At 38.0% G+C, this 20,966-nt stretch overlaps 1 protein-coding gene across 1 annotated transcript in view; it reads right to left on the bottom strand.

Annotated features, from left to right (window-relative positions):
• The window catches only part of ABCA13 (ATP binding cassette subfamily A member 13), a 514,266-nt gene that overhangs the window by 115,034 nt on the left and 378,266 nt on the right, over positions 1 to 20,966 (bottom strand). The window contains exons 52-55 of the mRNA XM_055294536.1: positions 16,340 to 16,496; positions 13,478 to 13,731; positions 9,318 to 9,510; positions 5,445 to 5,554 (exon numbers count right to left, since the gene is read on the bottom strand). Coding sequence (XP_055150511.1) covers positions 5,445 to 5,554; positions 9,318 to 9,510; positions 13,478 to 13,731; positions 16,340 to 16,496 — 714 coding nt within the window. The remainder of the gene's footprint in view (positions 1 to 5,444; positions 5,555 to 9,317; positions 9,511 to 13,477; positions 13,732 to 16,339; positions 16,497 to 20,966) is intronic.

The following is a 20,966-nucleotide window of genomic DNA, read 5'->3' on the forward strand; positions in this document are numbered from 1 at the left end:
CATGCAAATGGACACCAAAAGCAAGCAGGAGTAGCAATTCTTACATCAGACAAAACAAACTTTAAAGCAACTGCAGTTAAAAAAAAGACAAAGAAGGGCGTTATATAATAACAAAAGGACTAGCCCAACAAGAAAATATCACAATCCTAAACATATATGCACCTAACACTGGAGCTCCCAAATTTATAAAACAATTACTACTAGACCTAAAATATGAGATAGATAGCAACGCAATGATAGTGGGGGACTTTAATACTCCACTGTCTGCACTAGTCAGGTCATCAAGACAGAAAGTCAACAAAGAAACAATGGACTTAAACTGTACCCTAGAACAAATGGACTCAACAGATGATTACAGAAAATTCATGTGCTACAGAATATACATTCTATTCATTAGCACATGGAACATTCTCCAAGATAGACCCCATATGATAGGGCACAAAACAATTCTGAGTAAATTTAAGAAAATCGCAATTATATTAAGTACTATCTCAGACCACAGTTGAATAAAATTGGAACTCACCTCCAAAAGGAACCCTCAAAACCATGCAAATACATAGAAATTAAATAACCTACTCCTGAATGATCATTGGGTCAACAATGAAATCAAGATTAACATTCAAAAATTCTTTGAACTGAATGATAATAGTGACACAACCTATCAAAACCTCTGGGATACATCAAAGGCAGTGCTAAAAGGAAAGCTCATAGCCTTAAATGCCTACATCAAAACATCTGAAAGAGCACAAACAGCCAATGTAAAGTCACATCTCAAAGACTTAGAGAAACAAACCAAACTCGTATCCAGCAGAAGAAAAGAAATAACGAAGATCAGAGCAGAACAAAATGAAATTTAAACAAAAAAAATGCAAAAGATAAATGAAACACAAAGCTAGTTATCCAAAATGACAAATAAAATTGATAGACCATTAGCAAGATTAACCAAGAAAAGAAGAGAGAAGATTCAAATAAGCTCAATCACAAATGAAACAGGAGATATTATTACTGATACTACAGAAATAAAAATATTATTCAATTCTAGTATGAACACCTTCACACACATAAATTAGGAAACCTGAAGGAGATGGATAAATTCCTAGAACTATATAATCCTCCTAGATTAAACCAGGAAGAAACAGAAACTCTGAATAGACCAATAACCAGCAGCAAGATTGAAATGATAATAAAAAAAATTCCCAATAAAAACAAGTCCAGTACCAGAGGAATTTACAGCTGAATTCTATCAGACATTCAAAGAAGAATTGGGACCAATCCTATTGACACTATTCCACAGGATAGAGAAAGAAGGAATCCTCCCTAAATCAATCTTAGAAGCCAGTGTCACCCTATGAAGCCAGTGTCACCCTAATACCAAAATCAGGAAAGGACATAACAAAAAAAGAACACTATACACCAATATCCCTAGTGAACATAGATGAAAAAATCCTTACAAAAATACTAGCTAACTGAATCCAAAGCATATCAAAAAGATAATCCATCATGATCAAATGTGTTTCATACCAGGGATGCAGGGTTGACTTAACATATGCAAGCCAGTTAATGTGATACACCACATAAACAGAATTAAAACAAAATTCATATGATCACCTCAATAGATGCAGAAAAAACATTTGACATAATCTAGCATTCTTTATGATTAAAACCTCAGCAAAACAGGAATAGAAGGGACATAACTTATTAAAAGCCATCTATGACAAACCCACAGCCAATATTATACTGAATGGGGACAAGCTGAAAGCATTCCCCCTGAGAACTGGAACAAGACAAGGATGCGCACTTTCACCTCTTCTATTCAACATAGTACTGGAAGTCCTAGCCAGAGCAATCACACAGGAGAAAAAAATAAAGAGCATCCAAATTGGTAAAGAGGAAGTCAGACTGTTGCTGTTTGCTGATGACATGATTGTATACATAGAAAACCCTAAAGACTCATCCAAAAAACTCCTAGAACTAGTAAATAAATTCAGCAAGGCTTCAGGACACAAAATTAATGTACGCAAATCAGTAGCTCTGCTATACACCAAGAGCAACCAAATGAAGAATCAAATCAAGAGCTCAACCCCTTTTACAATAGCTGCAAAAAAAAAAAAAAATAGGAATATACCTAAACAAGGAGGTGAAAGACCTCTACAAGGAAAAGTAAAAAACACTGCTGAAAGAAATCATAGATGACACAAACAAATGGAAACACATCCCATGCTCATGGATGGGTAGAATCAATATTGTGAAAATGACCATACTGCCAAAAGCAATCTACAATTTCAGTGGAATTCCCATCAAAATACCACCATCATTCTTCACAGAACTAGAAAAAAAAATCCTAAAATTAATATGGAACCAAAAATAAGCCCACATAGCCAAAGCAATTACTAAGCAAAAAGAACAAACCTGGAGGCATCACATTACCTAACTTCAAACTATACTGTGAGGCCATAGTCACCAAAACAGAATGGTACTTGTATAAAAATAGGCACATACACGAATGGAACAGAATCAATAACCCAGAAATAAAGCCAAATACTCACAGCCAACTGATCTTTGACAAAGCAAACAAAAAAACATAAAGATGGGAAAGGACACCACATTCAACAAATGGTGCAGGGATAATTAGCAAGCCACATGTTGAAGAATGAAACTGGATCCTCATCTCTCACCTTATACAAAAATCAACTCAAGGTGCATCAGAGACTTAAATCTAAGACCTGAAACCATAATGATTCTAGAAAATAACATCGGAAAAACCCTTCTAAACATTGGCTTAGGCAAAGACTTCATGACCAAGAACCAAAAAGCAAATGCAACAAAAACAAAGATAAACAGATGGGACTTAATTAAACTAAAAAGCTTCTGTACAGCCAAATAAGCAATCAGCAGAGTTAACAGCCAACCCACAGAGTAGGAGAAAATCTTCACAATCTATACATCTGACAAAAGACTAAGATCCAGAATCTACAAAGAACTCAAAGAAATCAGCAGGAAAGAAACAAAAAATACCATCAAAAAGTGGGCTAAGGGCATGAATAGACAATTCTCAAAAGAAGACAGACAAATGACTAACGAGCATATGAAAAAATGCTCAACATCACTAATGATCAGGGAAATGCAAATCAAAACACAATGTGGTACCACTTCACTCCTGCAAGAATGGCCATAATCAAAAAATCAAAATAATAGATGTTGGCATGGATGTGGTAAAAAGGGAACACTTTTACACTGTTGGTGGGAATGTAAACTAGTACAACCACTATAGAAAACAGTGTGGAGATTCCTTAAAGTACTAAAAGTAGATCTACCGTTTGATCCAGCAATCCCACTACTGGGTATCTACCCAGAGGAAAAAAAGTCATTATATGAAAAAGATATTTACACACACGTTTATAGCAGCATAGTTTGCAATTGCAAAAATATGAAACCAGTCCAAATGCCTATCAATCAGCAAGTGGATAAAGAATATATATGTATACACCATGTATATATATATATACACCGTGAAACACTATTCAGCCACAAAAAGGAACTAAATAAATAATGGCATTTGCAGCAACCTGGATGGAACTGGAGACTATTATTCTAAGTGAAGTAACTCAGGAATGAAAAACCAAGCATTCTTATGTTCTCACTCATAATTGTAAGTTAAGCTATTAGGACACAAAGGCATAAGAATGATACAATGAATTTTAAGAATGATACAATGAATTTTGGGGACTTGGGGAGAAAGGTTGGGAGGGGAGTGAGGGATAAAAGACTACACACTGGTACTGTGTACACTGCTTGGGTGAGGTGCACCAAAATCTCAGAAATCACCACTAAAGAACTTATTCTTGTAACCAAACACCACCTGTTCCCCAAAAACCTATTGAAATAAAAAATAAAATTTAAAAATGAGACATTACTGTAGAGAAAATATAGAAAAATGTTTCATTACTGATAAGAGCATTCTCTTCTAATAGAATGTAAGAATTAATTAAAATACTTTTACAAATGAATTCTATTTATTTTAGCAAGTGATTATAAAAAAAAAGATTGTCAAATGTTAGTTCTTTGCAAATTAATTTATAAATGCAACATAAAGTCAATTAAAATTCCAGTGGGAAATCCTTTACAGTTTTTTCTCTACATCCACAAAATAGTGTTTAATCGATTTTTATTTGCCATATTCATTGCTACAAAACTAGTGTCGAGAACATATAACCTCTCTTAAAAATAAATATCTCTGTGGATCAGAAACTGAACAGAAAGCTGGAGGTCACTTCTCAACCTGTTGGCTGGTGGGTGCTGGGTTGAAATTCGTAAAGACAGCTGTGAATTTGACTACTCATCAAGTTGCAATGAGTTTGCTGTAGTGGGAAAAAAAAGATAGATGCCTGGGGCCTTGTAGCACAGTACTGAAAACAGAATGGGATATGAGGACATCCATATAAGGAGGCACAGCACAGGACTGGTGTGTGGAGAAAGAATCACCAGAAACTGGCTATGAAATTAAAGGTCTAAGATTTTACTTTGTGATATTGAGCCCAGTTTGCTGTTAGGGTAAACCTGATAGCACACAAATCAAAGAGCAAATTGAGCACAGAGAGGTTTAGAGCAGGGGATTTCTTCTTGCAGTAGAAAAAAACATCATTAACATTAGTCCTGATCAGAGCAGCGGAAAAGGGAAGACACACTACCACACAGATGCGGAAAGGGGTGTGAAGGCACCATGCCCTGAATGTTCCCAACCAAGCACACAGTTTAGAAGGAGGTGAAGAATCAGGTGCCCTGTGAAACAGGAGTGAAAGGGCCCAGGTAAGAGTGACATACAGGAGTGCATGAGTGTATGTTACCCACAGAGAGTGTAGGGGTCATCTGGCCTCAGGCAGCCTCTGAGTGTGCAGGGTGCCCAAGGACCTCACATATGTTAAAGCAAGGGGAATAAACATCTTGCCTACTCCCCTACAGACCGCTTTCTTGGTTTTTAATGTGTTCACTGCTCCCACCCTGAAGGAGTCATGACCACCTGAAAGAGGAAGTCTGGGTGGTAAAAAGAGGGAAACCATCTGGCCAACTTATGCTGACGGGAACATTTGAAGCTTTACCCAGAGGAGAATAAAGAAGAACCACCCCTTGACCATTTCCTGCTCCCCTGAGTTCCATCTGCAGAGAGGAGCTGGGTACTTCCAATCCACTCTGATACCTCCCAGGGAGGTCTGCCTTTGGCTGCTCTGTGATAAGACCTCCAAGGCCCTTTACTCCAGCTGGGAGTACTGAGCTCAGTTTATTCATATTTGGAAACTTTTCCCCACATCAGAGAAGTGCTAACTGGAAGGTAAATTTGGAGGAAAATGATGTTTTCAAATTTTATTCCACAGGACTGAAGGAATGCTGGGGGTTCTCTGGGCTTGTTATCTCTTTAAGCAGCAAAAATGGTGAAATCTGTATCTTACCCCATGGGAGTCCTGATGATAGCATGTCCTGCAGTTGGAGAAACTTCACCATTCAGCATTTTGAAAGTCGTGCTCTTCCCAGCCCCATTCACCCCCAGAAGTCCAAAGCACTAAGAGGAAACAAAGTTAAGTAAAGCACATTCAATCAAACAAGCTAAATAAATAGAACAAGTTAAATAAAATCAAAATTATATTAGAAACAGCGCTTGCTTTTAGCCAACTTTGAGTGACTTTGTTGGTTTGTGTTATTTATGGAGTTTTAAAATGACAATATTGTATAAAACACTGTATAGATTACAAAGTCCTCTCAAAATCATCATGGCACTTGAATGGTATAAGAATTTCAGCAATAATTTACAGACAATAAATTCATGTGTGGAAAACTCAAGAGGATGAGAAGTAAATGCCAACTACCCCCAAATTATGCAGAGATAATATAATATTCTTTGGAAGTCACATCATTATAATTCTTATTCTCCTAATTTCATTTTTGTATATTTGAAGTATTTTCTTAAAAGATTCCATCTTCTACTGTATATACATATGTGTGTGTGTGTGTATGTGTATGTGTGTGTGTGTAGTGCTCACAGCTTTCTTATATACCTTCTTTTTCCATTGAAGAGTCTGTAAATTCCTGCAAATTCACTCCTAACTCAGAGTCTAGGCTAATCTTGATATTAATTAAAAGAGAACCTCTCTTTCTATATTCTGACGTTGAGCATAGAGTCAACTCAGTTCTTGATCCAATCTCGCCTTACAGCCAACATGAAAAATGGCCTCTTTGCTGTCTTTTTACACTTTGTCTCTATCATGTGCCTCAGCATATACTGTGCCTGAGATTCCACCTTGGTGACAGTGTCTCTCTGGTTCTGTCAATCTCCTTCCAAGACAGCTGTTTTCTGATGGCTAGGAGCTGTGATCTATGGATACAAACTGGCTTCCTGGCTTCTCAAATCTTGGAAAGTGACTGCTTCTGGATTTTCTGCCACCAAGCCCCACCTAACCATCACCTAACCCTATTTTGGACCTCTGGATTTCACAACTCCCCTGAGTTGCCATCTGCTTCAATTACCATGTTTTCCCCACTTTCCCTGCATCTCTCCCACCATCTGCAATATGAGTCTGTCTCCCTCCAGGCCTACCCTGTCCATGTTCCAGGGTACACCACCATCAGCCTATCCAAATTCTACCAATGCTTTTAGGCTTAAAAGCTCTCCCCACATACCCTGTCCTCCCACCTTTCCTTACCTGCCTGCCCAGCCACCCTCTCTGGACTGACAGCATTGAAGACAATACCACTCATACACCTTTCAGTTCTTTTTAGAAAGTACTTTAATATATACAAAAATGAAATTGGGAGGATAACAATTATTATGATGCTGTGACTTCCAAAAAATATTATATTATTATATCACTGTCCCTGCCTTGGGACAATGCTTATGCTCCCATGTAACATAGTATATGCTTATGATATTTTGTTTCCTAACTGATTATTAATTTCTAGATGGAGAAGGACATACAGTCAATGATAGTTCAGGCAATGATGAACTGCATATACAATGGTCATCTTACAAGATGACAATACCATATTTTAACTGTACCTCGTCTATGTTTAGATACACAAATACTTGCAATTGTGTTACAATTGCTTACAGTATTCAGCACATGCTGTATAGATTTGTAGCCAAGGAGGAATGGGCTTACGATATAGCCTAGGTGTGTCATAGGCTATACCATGTAGGTTTGTGAAAGTATATTATATAATGAAATCACCTAATGACACATTTCTCAGATGATGTCCCCATTGTTAAACAACACAGGACTGTATCTTAGTCATTTCTGTATTTTCCATAGACTTTTGCATAGCACTCTCCATCTAGGTAATTAAACTGTAATACTTAAAAGAGCTTAAGATAATAAAATCCAACTTTAAATGGGGCATCTTGGATCATTTAAGATAACTTGCTCATCATTCTATCAATGTTTTACAAGTTTCTCTCTTAGCCCTGTTGGGACTCAGAAAATAATACCCCAAAGTGAAGGCCCCAAAGGCAGCCTCAGAATCAAAAGTTTTACTCTGACCTTCTCCTGCCCTGCTGTCTCTGGCCTCTCTTTCTCCCCTGAGGCTGTTCATAGAAACTAGAACCTCTTTTCCCCAAAGCCACCATAAAACCAAAAATATTACCCTAACTTCTCCCCTTTTACATATTTTTCAGTACAAAAATCAGCCCTAAAGAAGTTATCTGTCCTACCTTGTTTGACTGTAGGTCATAAGACAGACCTGCATTCCAGAGAGGGTCCTGCCCCACACCCAGAAGGAAGAAACAGAAAGCCAAACACCGCACATTCTCACTTCTAAGTGGGAGCTGAACAATGAGAACACGTGGACACAGGGAGGGGAACAACACACACAGGGGCCTGTCAGGGGGATGGTGGGAGGGAGAGCATCAGGATAAATAGCTAATGCATGTGGGGTTTAATACCTAGGTGATGGGTTGAGAGGTGCGGCAAACCACCACAGCACACGTTTACAACTATGTAACAAACCCGCAAATTCTGCAAATGTACCCCAGAACTTAAAATAAAATTTTTAAAAATAAAAATAAAACATAATAAACATATAGATAATAACTCAAAAAAAAAAGCGCATCTAAACAGAGAGGCCTTGCTGGGCTTCCCTCTCAGTCTAATAGCATTAATTGGGTCATACTCTTTCTGTCCAACCATATTTCTACAAGGCTGTCCGTACTTGGTTGAACCTAAGCATAAAAATAGACAGGTTCCCTGTATCTTTGGGTCTTCATTCCGAAGGCTCTCGTATCACATAAAACTATAATCGAATAAATTCATATGCCTTTTTCCTGTTAATCTGCCTTTTGTCAGTTGATTTTCAGTGAACCTTGGCCCCCCCCACACTCCTTTGCCTCAAACTACTATGGAGAGGTACCGGCAAAACTATAATAATCATGATTTTTGAAGGAAGCATACAAAAAATAGTTCAATAAGATGGGTAAGATTGCATAGCCAGTCTTAGAGCAGAAGCTAACAACTACTAAAAAAAAATCCTTTCTTAACATTTTGTCCTAATCTGCCAGAAATCATAGTTCAGAGAGTAAGAATATGCCTGCATTACTTCAGATTGATCTCTCGGCTTCTCTTTACCTCAGAATACACATATCTGGGACACCTACTGTCAGATCACAAGTAGAACATAGATACCAATCAGATAACAATATAACCTATTTTGAATTTCTCAGGAGCTGGGAACAATATGAATGCAAGGTGCTCTTTTATTTTTAACAGTTAATTGAAGGCAATCACTTCCAGAACTGATTTCCCTTTACACATTAAGCACAAATCAGGAACAATTTATATGGCTTCTGTCAGTTCTGATTAAACATTATAACTAGAATTAATGTCTTACCTGTGGAAAAAACTGCCTGAGCTGTTGCTATGGTGGATGAGTGTTCTTTACCTTTTCTGAGTAGCATGTTGCCAGATTGGCTTAATTGGACACTTAGAGTACTGATGTCCCAGTAAGAGATAAAAGTGGTTCCTTAATTAGATTCAAAAAAATATTTGCTCAACAAAAAGCTATTCCATAGCCCGAGTCATAATTAAAATTATGCAATGACATGAAATTTTTAAAATTATAAAACAAAATAAATCCTATCCATCAGCCAAGTTTTTACTATGAAATAGTCAACAGACCCTCTATTTGGTTCTGCTCCTACTGATTTTGTAGGAATTTCTAAAATCTGAAGGCTATTTTTGGCTCTGATTTCAAATATTCTGAGAATAACACAAGCAGATCAGCAACTAGAGTTGTACAGGTTCACAACAGAAGAAGAGTAAAAATAGAAGCTTCATTACCTCTCCTTTTGGTATGCCCAAACTAATATCTTGCACAGCAATAATATTCTGGAAAAAGTGTCGATAATGTTTACTAAGGTTGTATAACACAAGAATGTCTCCATTGGTCCTTCCTTCAAACACCCTCTTTTCCTCTTTTTCAACATCTGTATCCTTAGAAGATTTGACTGTGCCTTGGAGAGTAGAATGACCCCTGGGAAGATGAAATCAGAGTGAACTCACACCTGGCAAATGATACCGGAATAGTCTAGAAGAGGCAAAAAGGTCAGAGATTTGTAAAAAATGGAAGATACCGCCTTCGGACTTCTGCGAAATCAGCTTTGTCCAGAGCACCCCAGTTCTGCCATCCTGATTATCAGGCAAGAATCCATTTTTTATTGTCTGACACAAATGAAATATACATGTTCCTAAAAGATACTGAAATGGATTGGCACTAAACTAGAGCTAGTTTTTAATTTTATGAATAAAGTCATGCCAGACTTTTGTACTAAATGTTAAAATAACTTATCACAAAATTATTATAAGGCATTTACTTATTAAGTGCTTTTTACTAAACAAGTCATTTAATAATATAGGTTGTATATAAAAGTACTCAAACATTATAAGTTTATAGTATATATTGAATCACATAAAAGGATTATATAACCAGCACTTTGCACAATACTTTGCAAAAAGTATTCAGTAAGTATCTATCAGAGGAATGCAAACTTAATTTTCAACTCTTATTTTCTCTAAATCTGAGCTGCTCACTTTTTAATCTTCTTTCTAATTTGCAATCTGACACATTTGACTTTCCAATAAATTTCAATTTCCCCTGTAAACTATAATATGCCAACATTTTAATTATTATATTTAATCATTTAAAATATATTTAATGATTAAATTTTAATGATAATGACTGAGTTAGTACAATAACCAACACCAATTACCTGGCTTTGACAGTGTAAATTGCCATGTAATATATTATTATATTATCATTGGGAGATGCTGGGTGTAAGGTACATAGCAATGTTCGATAATAATTTTACAACTTCTTCTGATTATTAAAATATTTCAAAATAAAAAAAGGTATTAAAAATAAAATCCAATATCCATGGCAAGCTCCCAGTATCCCTGGCAACTTTTCTTTATTATTTGTCCACACCTGAAATCACCATTTGACAATATATAATTTATTCTACACAGAACATAGACGATGAGAAAAATATAGCTAGATACTCAGAATTCTATCTTATATGACCTCATTTATATAACATTCAAAGGCACGAAAAATGAGTAAATAAAAATAAAAATAAGGATTGCAGTTACCTAGGGTGCAGCTATTGATGGAGAAGTTTATGAGAGGCCATCTGAAGTGTTGGTAGTATTCAGTTTATTAGTGAGAGGGGGTTACATCAATGTGTTCAATTTGTGAAAATTCATTGAATTTTACACTTTTCTGCTTGAATGTTATTTCCCTCTCCCAGATGAAGGTGTGTTTATTGACCTTTCACCCTGTCCTGGACTTTCAGAAGTCTCCCCATTCCAACAGGAAGTTGTGCCACCTGTATTCCCTCCTGCCTGGCAGAGCAGTATTCACAGTAACCCACATCAGCTTGCTCATTCTCTCCTCAGGAGGATTACCTGGGAAGCTTTATGAACAGCTCCTGGGTCTCATCCCCAGAGCTTCTCATTGCAGAGTTCTAGGGAGCGGCCCAGGTGTGCACATTCATTTAAATCTCCTCAAGTCATTCTGGTTGGTGGAGACAATTGACTGAGGTTACTTCTGGTCCACCCACTCACAACAATCCAGGGTCCTAATACAGGAATCCAACTATGCCCAGAAATGTGCCACTTAGTTATCCTCTAACTGAAAATGACTAACAAATGATCCCTATATTAAATAGGAAGGATTCAGATGGGACCTAGGTATAGCAGAACTTTCCAGATGTGCAGCATATCTCATATCTGAACAGTGTGGCTGTTCCAACCCAGCCAGCACCTAGGGTACAGAGAACAAAAGTGCAACTCTAGGCAGGAGACAAAATAGGCAGGAACTAGGGCTCAGGTCCTAATGGAAACCTGAATTCATGGCAAACAACCCAAGGCCAGCAGCAGGACAGTGGGACAGCTGGACAGGAGTCAGCGCAGGTTAGGGAAGGACAGCAAGGAAGTGGGAGCTCAGCACTCACGTCCAGCAGTGGGTGCAGGTGACAGGGGCCCTGCTCAGGCTGGGAAGGCAGGAGCTATCCATTCCCAGTTGCACAGGGCATGGTCTCCCTATTTTCTTCCAAGATTCAATTATGAGTAGCATATCGATACTGTAAACCAACATAGATGTGCCCTAATAGAGAAAGAGGGCATAACAGAAACACTGAGAAGGCATCAGCCCAGCCCCAGAGGCAGGGCAATAAACATCCCTGTGGAGATGGGAGGGGGATCACAGACACCTTCACTGAGCAGAAGGCACCGCACTTGAGGGGGGGCCTTGCTAAGAACCTTGGGCTTTACCTTTCAAACAATGATTAGTGGCTTAGTTAGATCTGGGTTTTAAAAGTAGATTGACTGGGTCATGCAGTCATTATGACAGTTATCCATAAAATGGTAGTAGGCAACTAGTGTCTAAATTCACTTAAATTTCTATGCTCTGTAACCTTCATATAGAGAAAAAAAATTGACTCTTTACTGTGGATAACAAGGACATTATTCTAAAATACAATTCAACTTATACTTACAACTCTAGAAAGTAAAGGTAATACAGATTTTTCTCTTTAAAGAAAAATCTTTTGATATTATAGGAAAATGGAGTACTCTGAAATCTGCCAAGGGGGATCCTACATTACGGTTTTTTAAAATAGACTAAACTAGTAAGGGACATCAGAGAACAAATTATGTTTAAAAGGCACTCTGCATTTTACTCCAGGTTCAGTCAGCTATTGGAAATCTGCAGACTCCAGGGTGATGTGGCCAATTCAAAAGCACATTGGGATTTATACTCAAAATGGTGTCTACTTTACTTCATTAAAAGGGGTTATGTAACAAAATATGTCAGGAAATGGCTGAAAGGAAAAATAATTCTATGAAAGGATCACCATAAATTATTAATCACGTGTCTTTATAATCCTTAATAGATTTTCTAGTGACATGGTCTTAATTGGTAATTTCTCCAAAAAGGATCCCTCCCTCGAGTAGAGGTCAGAGGGAAATACATAGCCCTTGGAAAGAGCAGGCCAATAAATTTAGGTCACTTGGGTATGGAGGGGAAGCCATAGCATTGTGGACCCTACATAGTAAAGCACATTGCTTCCTTATGTAGTTCAAATGTTGTATCTGACAATATTTCAGATATCCTTTCAAGGCCACATTAAATCCTGTTTATAGTAGTAGGAATGCATGTGCATGCATGCATGTGTATAAGCCACATTATATATCTACATGTCTACACATGCCCTGTGCTACTGACTTTCAACCTCACCTGACAAAGATCAGAGTACAGCAGCATAAGCGACAAGATCCAGCAAAGGACACATAGACATCTGTACTGAATTTTCCTATCTTCCTGCTCCCAGAGTTCTTGGCATTTAGTCGTAAAAATAATGTTATGGTATTAACCAAATTTACCTTAGCTGCTTCAAAGTAACAGAGAAATTCAGCAATTTCAAAGTGAAAATATGTCCTCACTCATAGGTGGGAACTGAACAATGAGAACACTTGGACACAGGAAGGGGAACATCACACACCGCGGCCTGTTGTGGGGTGGGGGGAGGGGGGAGGGGGGAGGGATAGCATTCGGAGATATATCTAATGTAAATGACGAGTTAACGGGTGCAGCACACCAACACGGCACATGTACACATATGTAACAAACCTGCACGTTGTGCACATGTACCCTAGAACTTAAAGTATAATAAAAAAATATTAAAAAAAAAAGAAAATATGCTGAGACAAATAATTGGAAAGATTATCTCACAGTTTGTCACCTTATCTTTTGAAAATTTCCTTCCTGGTGTGGGTGACTCACACCAATCAATGTTTAAAAAATAATAAAATCTTAATGCATTAGAACTATGTATAATGCTGATCAGATACAATTTTTACTTTACAACCTCCAGGATGAATTTTTCTCTTCCTCTCTTTTTGCAGGATAAGTGCAGCTCGAGGATGAGCCCTTTGGAACCCACCTTGGCCATCGCAGAAGGTCCCAGTGTAGCAGAACCCTCAAGAGGAGAAGTACTGTGCCCTGCGTGGCCAGTTGCACGAAGATCCAGCCCAGAAAGTTCATCTCAAAGGGACTCACATAGGAATCAATGCCGAAGTTGTGGGTCAGGTCATATTTGATCTGATTATAGCAGAGTTCTATCAGTCCTTGACCAAGGCAGAATTGAGGAAAAATAGTAAAGACCCACTTGAGGACATCATAGATATTCTGTAAATTCTGTACAGTGAAAAAAAGAAAAAAATCCAATTAAAAGCTATTCCCCTTTTCATAACATATACCAATAACTTCTTTTTCTCCTTGGTTAGCTCTGTGTTCCAGGTCTTCCCTATCCCAACTACTCACTGATATTCTCAGACAACCATCAAAACAAAGATATTTTGTTTAGAGATATTAGATCTACCGGTATTTGCCTTTCAAGGTTTTCCTTGCTTGAGAACAGTGATGATTTTTACATCTAATTTTAAGGAAATCACAATGATCTCTACACAAGTATGAACAAAGGTGTTAGCAATATATGAACACTGAGTTAACAAATAATCCATACATATAAGGTGGATGCAGCTGCACAAACTCACAGAATAACAATCCATAAGTGTTCGATTTAGGATTATGTGAAAATGATAATTATACAAAGAAATAAGTTAGAAAACATGAGTTTTTGCTCCCCCACATCCCCCTCACTCCAACAGGAAGCCTCACCAGTGGGAAAGACAGATGTTCCAGATCTTGTGTTTGAACTCAAAATGTGTCATCATATAAACTGTGATTTGGTAACAATGAAAATGATTACATTAACACTATAGTTTGTAAACACAGTAGACCCACCATGGCACACATTTATCTATGGAACAAACCTACACACCCTGCACATGTACCCCAGAACTTAAAATATTTTTATTTTTTTAAAAAAAGACTAATCTGAGAATCCAGTCACCTTTCTTGGTTTCTTTCATTAATTCTATAAGAATTAATGCTACAAAGCTCCATAACCTACGAATGGAAATTTGAAATTATTTGAAATAAACATTTGAATAATGTTGCTTCCTAAGCAAATAATATCAAAATAAAGAGCAAAGGAAAAGAAAGACCCAAACAAAAGCAATAAGCTGCTTTTAATTACTTGTTACCAATTGATTTAGATCCATTTTTTGGCAAACACCTCATTGCCTGTTGATTTTTTTTTTAACAAGTAAGCAATGCTGTTTATAATTAAAGGTAACAATGCCTTTCCACTTGCCACACTGGTAGAACCTCATGAGTGGAAAGGTTCCTGGTCAGCTTCCTCTTTGGATATGGACAATTCTTCTTCCTTTTTCTTTTGGAGCTAAATCTCACTTCTGTGACTCCACTCCCCAGGGCAGCTCTCTGCTTTCAAGTTCCTCACCAATACAATTATCTACTGTGAGTCTCTTTTCAGTTTCACGATGGTTCATGATTGACATCCTGATGGTTCATGTCATGCTAGAGATCCGATGAGGGAGGAGGGAAATTGTACACTATCTCTACTGATTTCAATTTTCTCCTCAAGCTAAAGCCAATTAATGGTTCTGCAAGTTTTCTCTTTAAAGTGTAGACATATTAATATAAATCAGTGTCAATAATAAATCTGTAAAAATCACCAAAATAGATTACCATCACTGAATGCATAATAGATGTTTACAGAGTTCACTGCTTCTATCCAAATATGAAACACAGTAATAAAAATTAATGTTAGCTATCATTGGCAAATCTACCAAGTCTCTGAAAGTCCAGCCATGAGGAAGTAGACTCATCCCAATTAAATAGGCATCGGTCCCTGTTTGATTTGAAATGAGAACTGCAGCACATGCTTCAAAACTAGGAGCTCAGTACCTTTTCCAGGTCATTTTCTCAGCCCCTGAGCTGGCCAAACATTTGGGAACTACTGAGGAATCAGACTCCATATAAGCAGCAGGGAATCAGGAGAGAATAGTGTGGTCAGAGCTGAGAAATGAAAACAGAATGAAAAGGATTGCAATAAGGGGGCAGAGGAAAGTGCAAAATCTGAAGTCCGTATCTCCAGGTAGCACCAGGGATGCTGAGGGGCCGAAAGATGTATTAAAGCAGAGGCAAAGACCCAGGCAGGCCTCACTAAGGGAGGAGACAGGAGTGAAAGAATGTGGCAGGATGAATGGGTTCACCTTGACCTAGACACCTGCTGGAGACGACACTTAAGAAATGACTTGCAAATCAGAACGGCCTATTGGAGATTGGCGTTGACCTCACAAGGAGAAGTTCTTCCTGAGCACGGGCCTCATGCTCAGGAAAGCCCTTGGCTGCCACACTTGGAAAACAGCAAAATTAAATTTGTTCCAGAAATCCCAGAGAAGAGGGTAGAATCCCCACAGATCATCATTCAGACATGCTGCGTCCTGAGAGCATGGTCAGCTGTGTTGTGTGGCCCATTCTATCTTGTAGTGTCTGACCCCAACTATGGTGAACATTGAGAGGGCATGTTTCAACGACTCACTCTCCCACCATTCATCAGTAATTCATCAACAAATAGTTTCTGATGAAAATGCTAGGGATATGGCAGTGAACATCTTCATGGTTCTACCCGCAAGAATGGAGTGGCCGAAACGGCACATTTTTTCATCAATTGTTGCTAAGCCTAGGCATGGCTTTTATAATGGCAACGTGTTTTTTGTTGATTAGAATCCATTTATCTTTCTGGAGTTTAAAGACAGTGGATACTAATGCATTTCCATTGAATTCCAGTTGGAAAAGCAACAAAAGAGGCATGAGTTAACACTGTCTTTGCACTAGAGGTGCAGAAGTGTAGAGGTGATGCTACAAAGCTACTGACCTTAGCTTTGGAGATGATGGCTAGCAACCGTGGCATGATGGTTATGAGCATGGTACAAAGGCCAAAGATGAAGTTTAGTGAGACATAGGAAATGAAAGCCACGTCCGAACTGGAAAAGATTCTGGACATCAGGTACATCCATGGAAGAGTTGCATATCTGAAAAGTAAAGTGAAAAGTAATGTTTGTTTTACTGTAACATTTACAGTCATTTTATCTATGGCAGATACATTCTAAGACCTTGGGGTGAATCCCTGAAAATGCAGATATTACTGAATCCTATATACACTATGTTTTTCCCCATACATACAACCTATGATAAGGTTTGATTTATAAATTAGGCACAGTGAGAGATTAAGAACAATGACAAGTATAAAATACAACAATTACAGCAATATGCCAGCGTGCCTACTCTAGCACTTTGGGGCCATCTAGTAAAACAAAGGTCCCTTGAACACAAGCACTGCCATGCTGTGACAGTCAATTTGGTAACTCACTGACTCCCGGGTCCAAAGTGAGGATATGCAGGACAAAGGAGAAATTCACGTCCCTGATGGGATAGAGCAAGACAGTACAAGATTTCATCATGCTACTCAGAACATTGTGCCCTTTAAAACTGATGAATTGTTTATTTCTGGAATTTTCCATTTAATATCTTGAGACCACAGTTGACTGTGGGTAACTGAATTCTCTGAAAGCAAAAATGCAGATAAGGGGACAGCCATAAGACTGAATTATAGATGCAATTTTATTGGCCCAGCAATTTTTCCTCACTTGGTGAACAGAAATGAACTTTACATAATACATTCCACGGTATTTTTCAAAGACAACACACTTCCTGGGGCTTCAGAGGACTCTGCAATGCAATAGAAAGAACACTGGATGGGGTCACAACACACGGGTTGTACGTGGGCCTGAACTCGTTGGCTCTGTGGCCTAGAGAAAGTCGGCTGACTTCTCCAACTTCTGTTCTCCAAAAGGAGCTTCTTTGCTTTGCTTCTCATCAGGAAGGCAGGAATAATACTTACTCGTTATATTGAGAATCAAAAGATATCAAGAATATAAAAAGCTGCAGAGCTATGTAAAAAAAATAAGGCCTAAAAATAAAAACTGAAAGCCTCCTTCCAGCATCCACTGCACAGGGGTACCATCTGTAACTCTTCAGTGTGCCCTAGTCTTCCTTTAGTCTCCAGCAACCCAGGAGACAGCACTGGAACTGTCATCTTACAGGCAGAACAATGGGGATTTGCAGAGTTCAGACACTTGATTGAGCTTTGCAGGTGATAGGTAGGTGAAGCTGAACATGGGATTCATTTCCATGCGGCCCCAAAGCTGGGGAGTAAGAAGCATTGCTAAACATTGAACCCTAGAAGCAGTCCCCACATGTGTCAGATGACATCAGGATCTAAGGTACCACCCAAATGTCCCTAAAAGGAAAACATCTCATTTTCTTCATTCTGTCTCCTCAATTCTAGAGCCAGGTTTCACTCATGGCAACTTCCCTCATCTCCTTCCTGAAATAATACCACTGCACCCAACAACGGAAGTACACTTTGAATGATAGTTCCTAATATCAGCAGAGAAGTCACTGATTTTGAATCACAACTTTCCCAAAAGATTCTCATATATCCGGAGCTCCAACAAGTTCTCTGCTCACTCAAGGTAAATGTATCACTGTTTTCTTATGGTGAATAATTGGCTTAACCTGAAACATTTCAGTGCCTGCAAAATGTCTAGGTTTTCCTAATATGTTAACAAGTTCTGAAAAGTATGAGACTTCAAAATGATATAAGAGATGCCAGGCCCTCAAGTTAACTCTTAGTCTAGTATGCACCCCCTTTCATATGACATCCATGATATTGGAATGCTTTCCTGGGTTAAAAGATACATTCGCATAGTTCATAAGATATATATGATATATAAAATCATATAGTGTTTTAGACACTCTACTCAATAGCAATCTGCCTCAAAATGTGGCCATGAAGACAATTATTTCAAAGCACACAATGGAGGCAAGAGCTGTTCTAAAACAGTTGCTACATAAGACAATCAACTAATTAAATCAAAATAATTACCAGAGAGATAAGTCATGACTTCTTAGGGCTGTACATTGTCAACACCTCTGTCTGAAATAAACTACCACAGAGAGAATTCAAACCCCAACACATATTCACCCACACCACACACCTACCCTCTTTCCTTTACTGTCCCTTCTGAGACAAAAATCAAGTGCTACACTCCGTCATGTGACTGTTTTGAGAATCAAATGAAATCATAGAATTGCAAGTATTTTTGCAACAGAAACATAAGCAGTAGTAGAATTTTGTGAGCCAAATTTTGGGGCAGCTGTAATTGCTATAAAATTCATTCTAAGAGTGAATGAAAACTCTCTCCAACTTATAACTACTGATTCAAACTCTATATTCTGGAACAACACGTGACAAATTGCTTTTCTTTTCCATGTGACAGTCCTTTAAATAGCTGAGGATAGACATGTTATTCTGCTTAAACCTCCACTACAAAAGACTGGGTCTTTCTCTGATCCTTTAACAACACGATATTCAACCAGCTCTCTCTGTTAAATTTTGCATTGGGGGACTTAGGGGAATTTAGATAAGGCCACCTCACAGAGAACATGATGTGGCTGGCCTGGCACAACACACAGCAAGATTATCATCTGCTTTGATCAGCATCTCCACATCCAACAATACAATCTAAGGATGCAGCAGCCTCCCTGTCTTGCTGTGGAGCCTGCATACCTGATCTGCACTTGAGTGACTAATTACCACCTCAACATTAGGCTCTACTTCCTTTGAGATGGTTCAGGATCTGTATTTAGTTACTTATTACATAAGGTTTCCATGCCGGGTTATGTCATTTAAATATTTGACAAGTAGATCAAAGCATTATTTAAGAAAAACAAAAAATCAGAGACATGGTCCTAAATGAAGCCACACGAGAGTTCCTATTGCTAGATGAATGAAGAGTATTCCAGTGTGGTTTTCAACTGACTATGATTCCATCAATTTTTTTTACTACATTTTCATTAGTTATCTTTTAAATACTTGGCTCAAATTAACATATTAGCAGCTCCAGTCTCCTTTTTTATAAGAAAAAAATGAAATTGGCTTATAGAGCATAATTTATTTTTGTGTGAAAATTACAATGAATTTCAATAATCTCCAGGCTTTTATTAAAATATAGTAGCATTTTAATGATTTTAAAATTTGCTAGAGACTGGCCTACTGTTCACAACATCACGGAATTTATGGGGCAAGAAAATACCCCTTTTGAAAACTGGCCACTTCCCCATGCTTTGTGGATTTCCCAAGACACCAAACAGGATTCGGCAATCTCATCTTTTAGCACTAAATATACATCAAATACGTTCTTAAGGTTTCAATTTTTATGTAAGTTAGGCTCTGTTTTCCTTCATTCATTTTAGGTGTTACTTCCCTCTTTCGGATGCTAATTCTCCCTGACTCTCCCTTTTATAGTTTAAATAACAAATTGTCCTTGATAGAAAGAAGAAAAACAATAAAACTGCTATTGGGCATGTTTGTCTTGTTATCTCTTAAAAGAATCAATTTGTGTATACCATCCCTCATCCCTTCAGATTCCTGCCTTTAAGCAGCCATTTAATGCCTGGACGTGCTCTTAGGTTTCAGCTCGGGATTCAGCTTTCCTGAGTTTGCCCTTGGGCTCCCTGTACCCACAGGTCCTTAGAGGGACAGCAGGTGTGAGCCAATTCGGCTATCCTCACCCAGAGACTGCCAGGCACACAGGAGACAACGGTTCCCCAGACCGGGTCTCTCACTGCCCCTCCTATTACAGTGGGGGAGGGGGGGGGTCACCAGTTCCACTGGCTGTGCTCCAAGGAAGAAAGAGCTACCTTCTAAATCTGCATCCCCATGGGGATGTCACCCAGTGACCCTGATCAACTTCCCTTGGGGGCTCTTCCTCCCTGGGATTAGCCATGATCATAAACACAGTCTGAGTTATCTTTGACATCTTTCCAGTCCCTGCAACTAAGAGTTCTTAACCAGAAGTGTGTAACCTCTATTGCCTATGATTGTGCTTCAACAGACCTGTGAATCTCCAGAAATTCTTTGAAAAATGTGGTAGTTATGTATGTGAAGAGAATTCTTAGTTTAATTCAAATTCTTAAAGGGTTTCACAATCAAAATAACATTAACAAAAATTTCTAAAAGCATGTTTTCAAGGCTTTCTAACCATTTCATCTCAGTTTTAACTCAGTTTTTGAGATATACTCTCCTAAAATTCAAAAATAATTTTATAGCAAAGTCTATTTTACTTGAAATAGAGGGAGACATGACAACACTATCCATTCAATTGGATCAATAAACTGAAATCAAACTGTGTTCTTAGAGCTGGGTACATACACATATAGATCTTTATACACAAGTCCATAAATTTCTAGCTAAATATAATAAATATATGTCTACTATAAGCATGTTTTATAGCTTAGGATATTACATCTTCTAAAGAGTAAAATAATTCTAAAGAGTAACAATAATGGCTAAAATTAATTTAATGGGAACTTTGTACCAGTCATTGTCCATGACATTCATATAAACTATTTAATTTAATCTTTATAGCAAAAGACAT

Source organism: Symphalangus syndactylus, chromosome 9, assembly GCF_028878055.3.
Source record: "Symphalangus syndactylus isolate Jambi chromosome 9, NHGRI_mSymSyn1-v2.1_pri, whole genome shotgun sequence".
NCBI lineage: Eukaryota > Metazoa > Chordata > Mammalia > Primates > Hylobatidae > Symphalangus > Symphalangus syndactylus.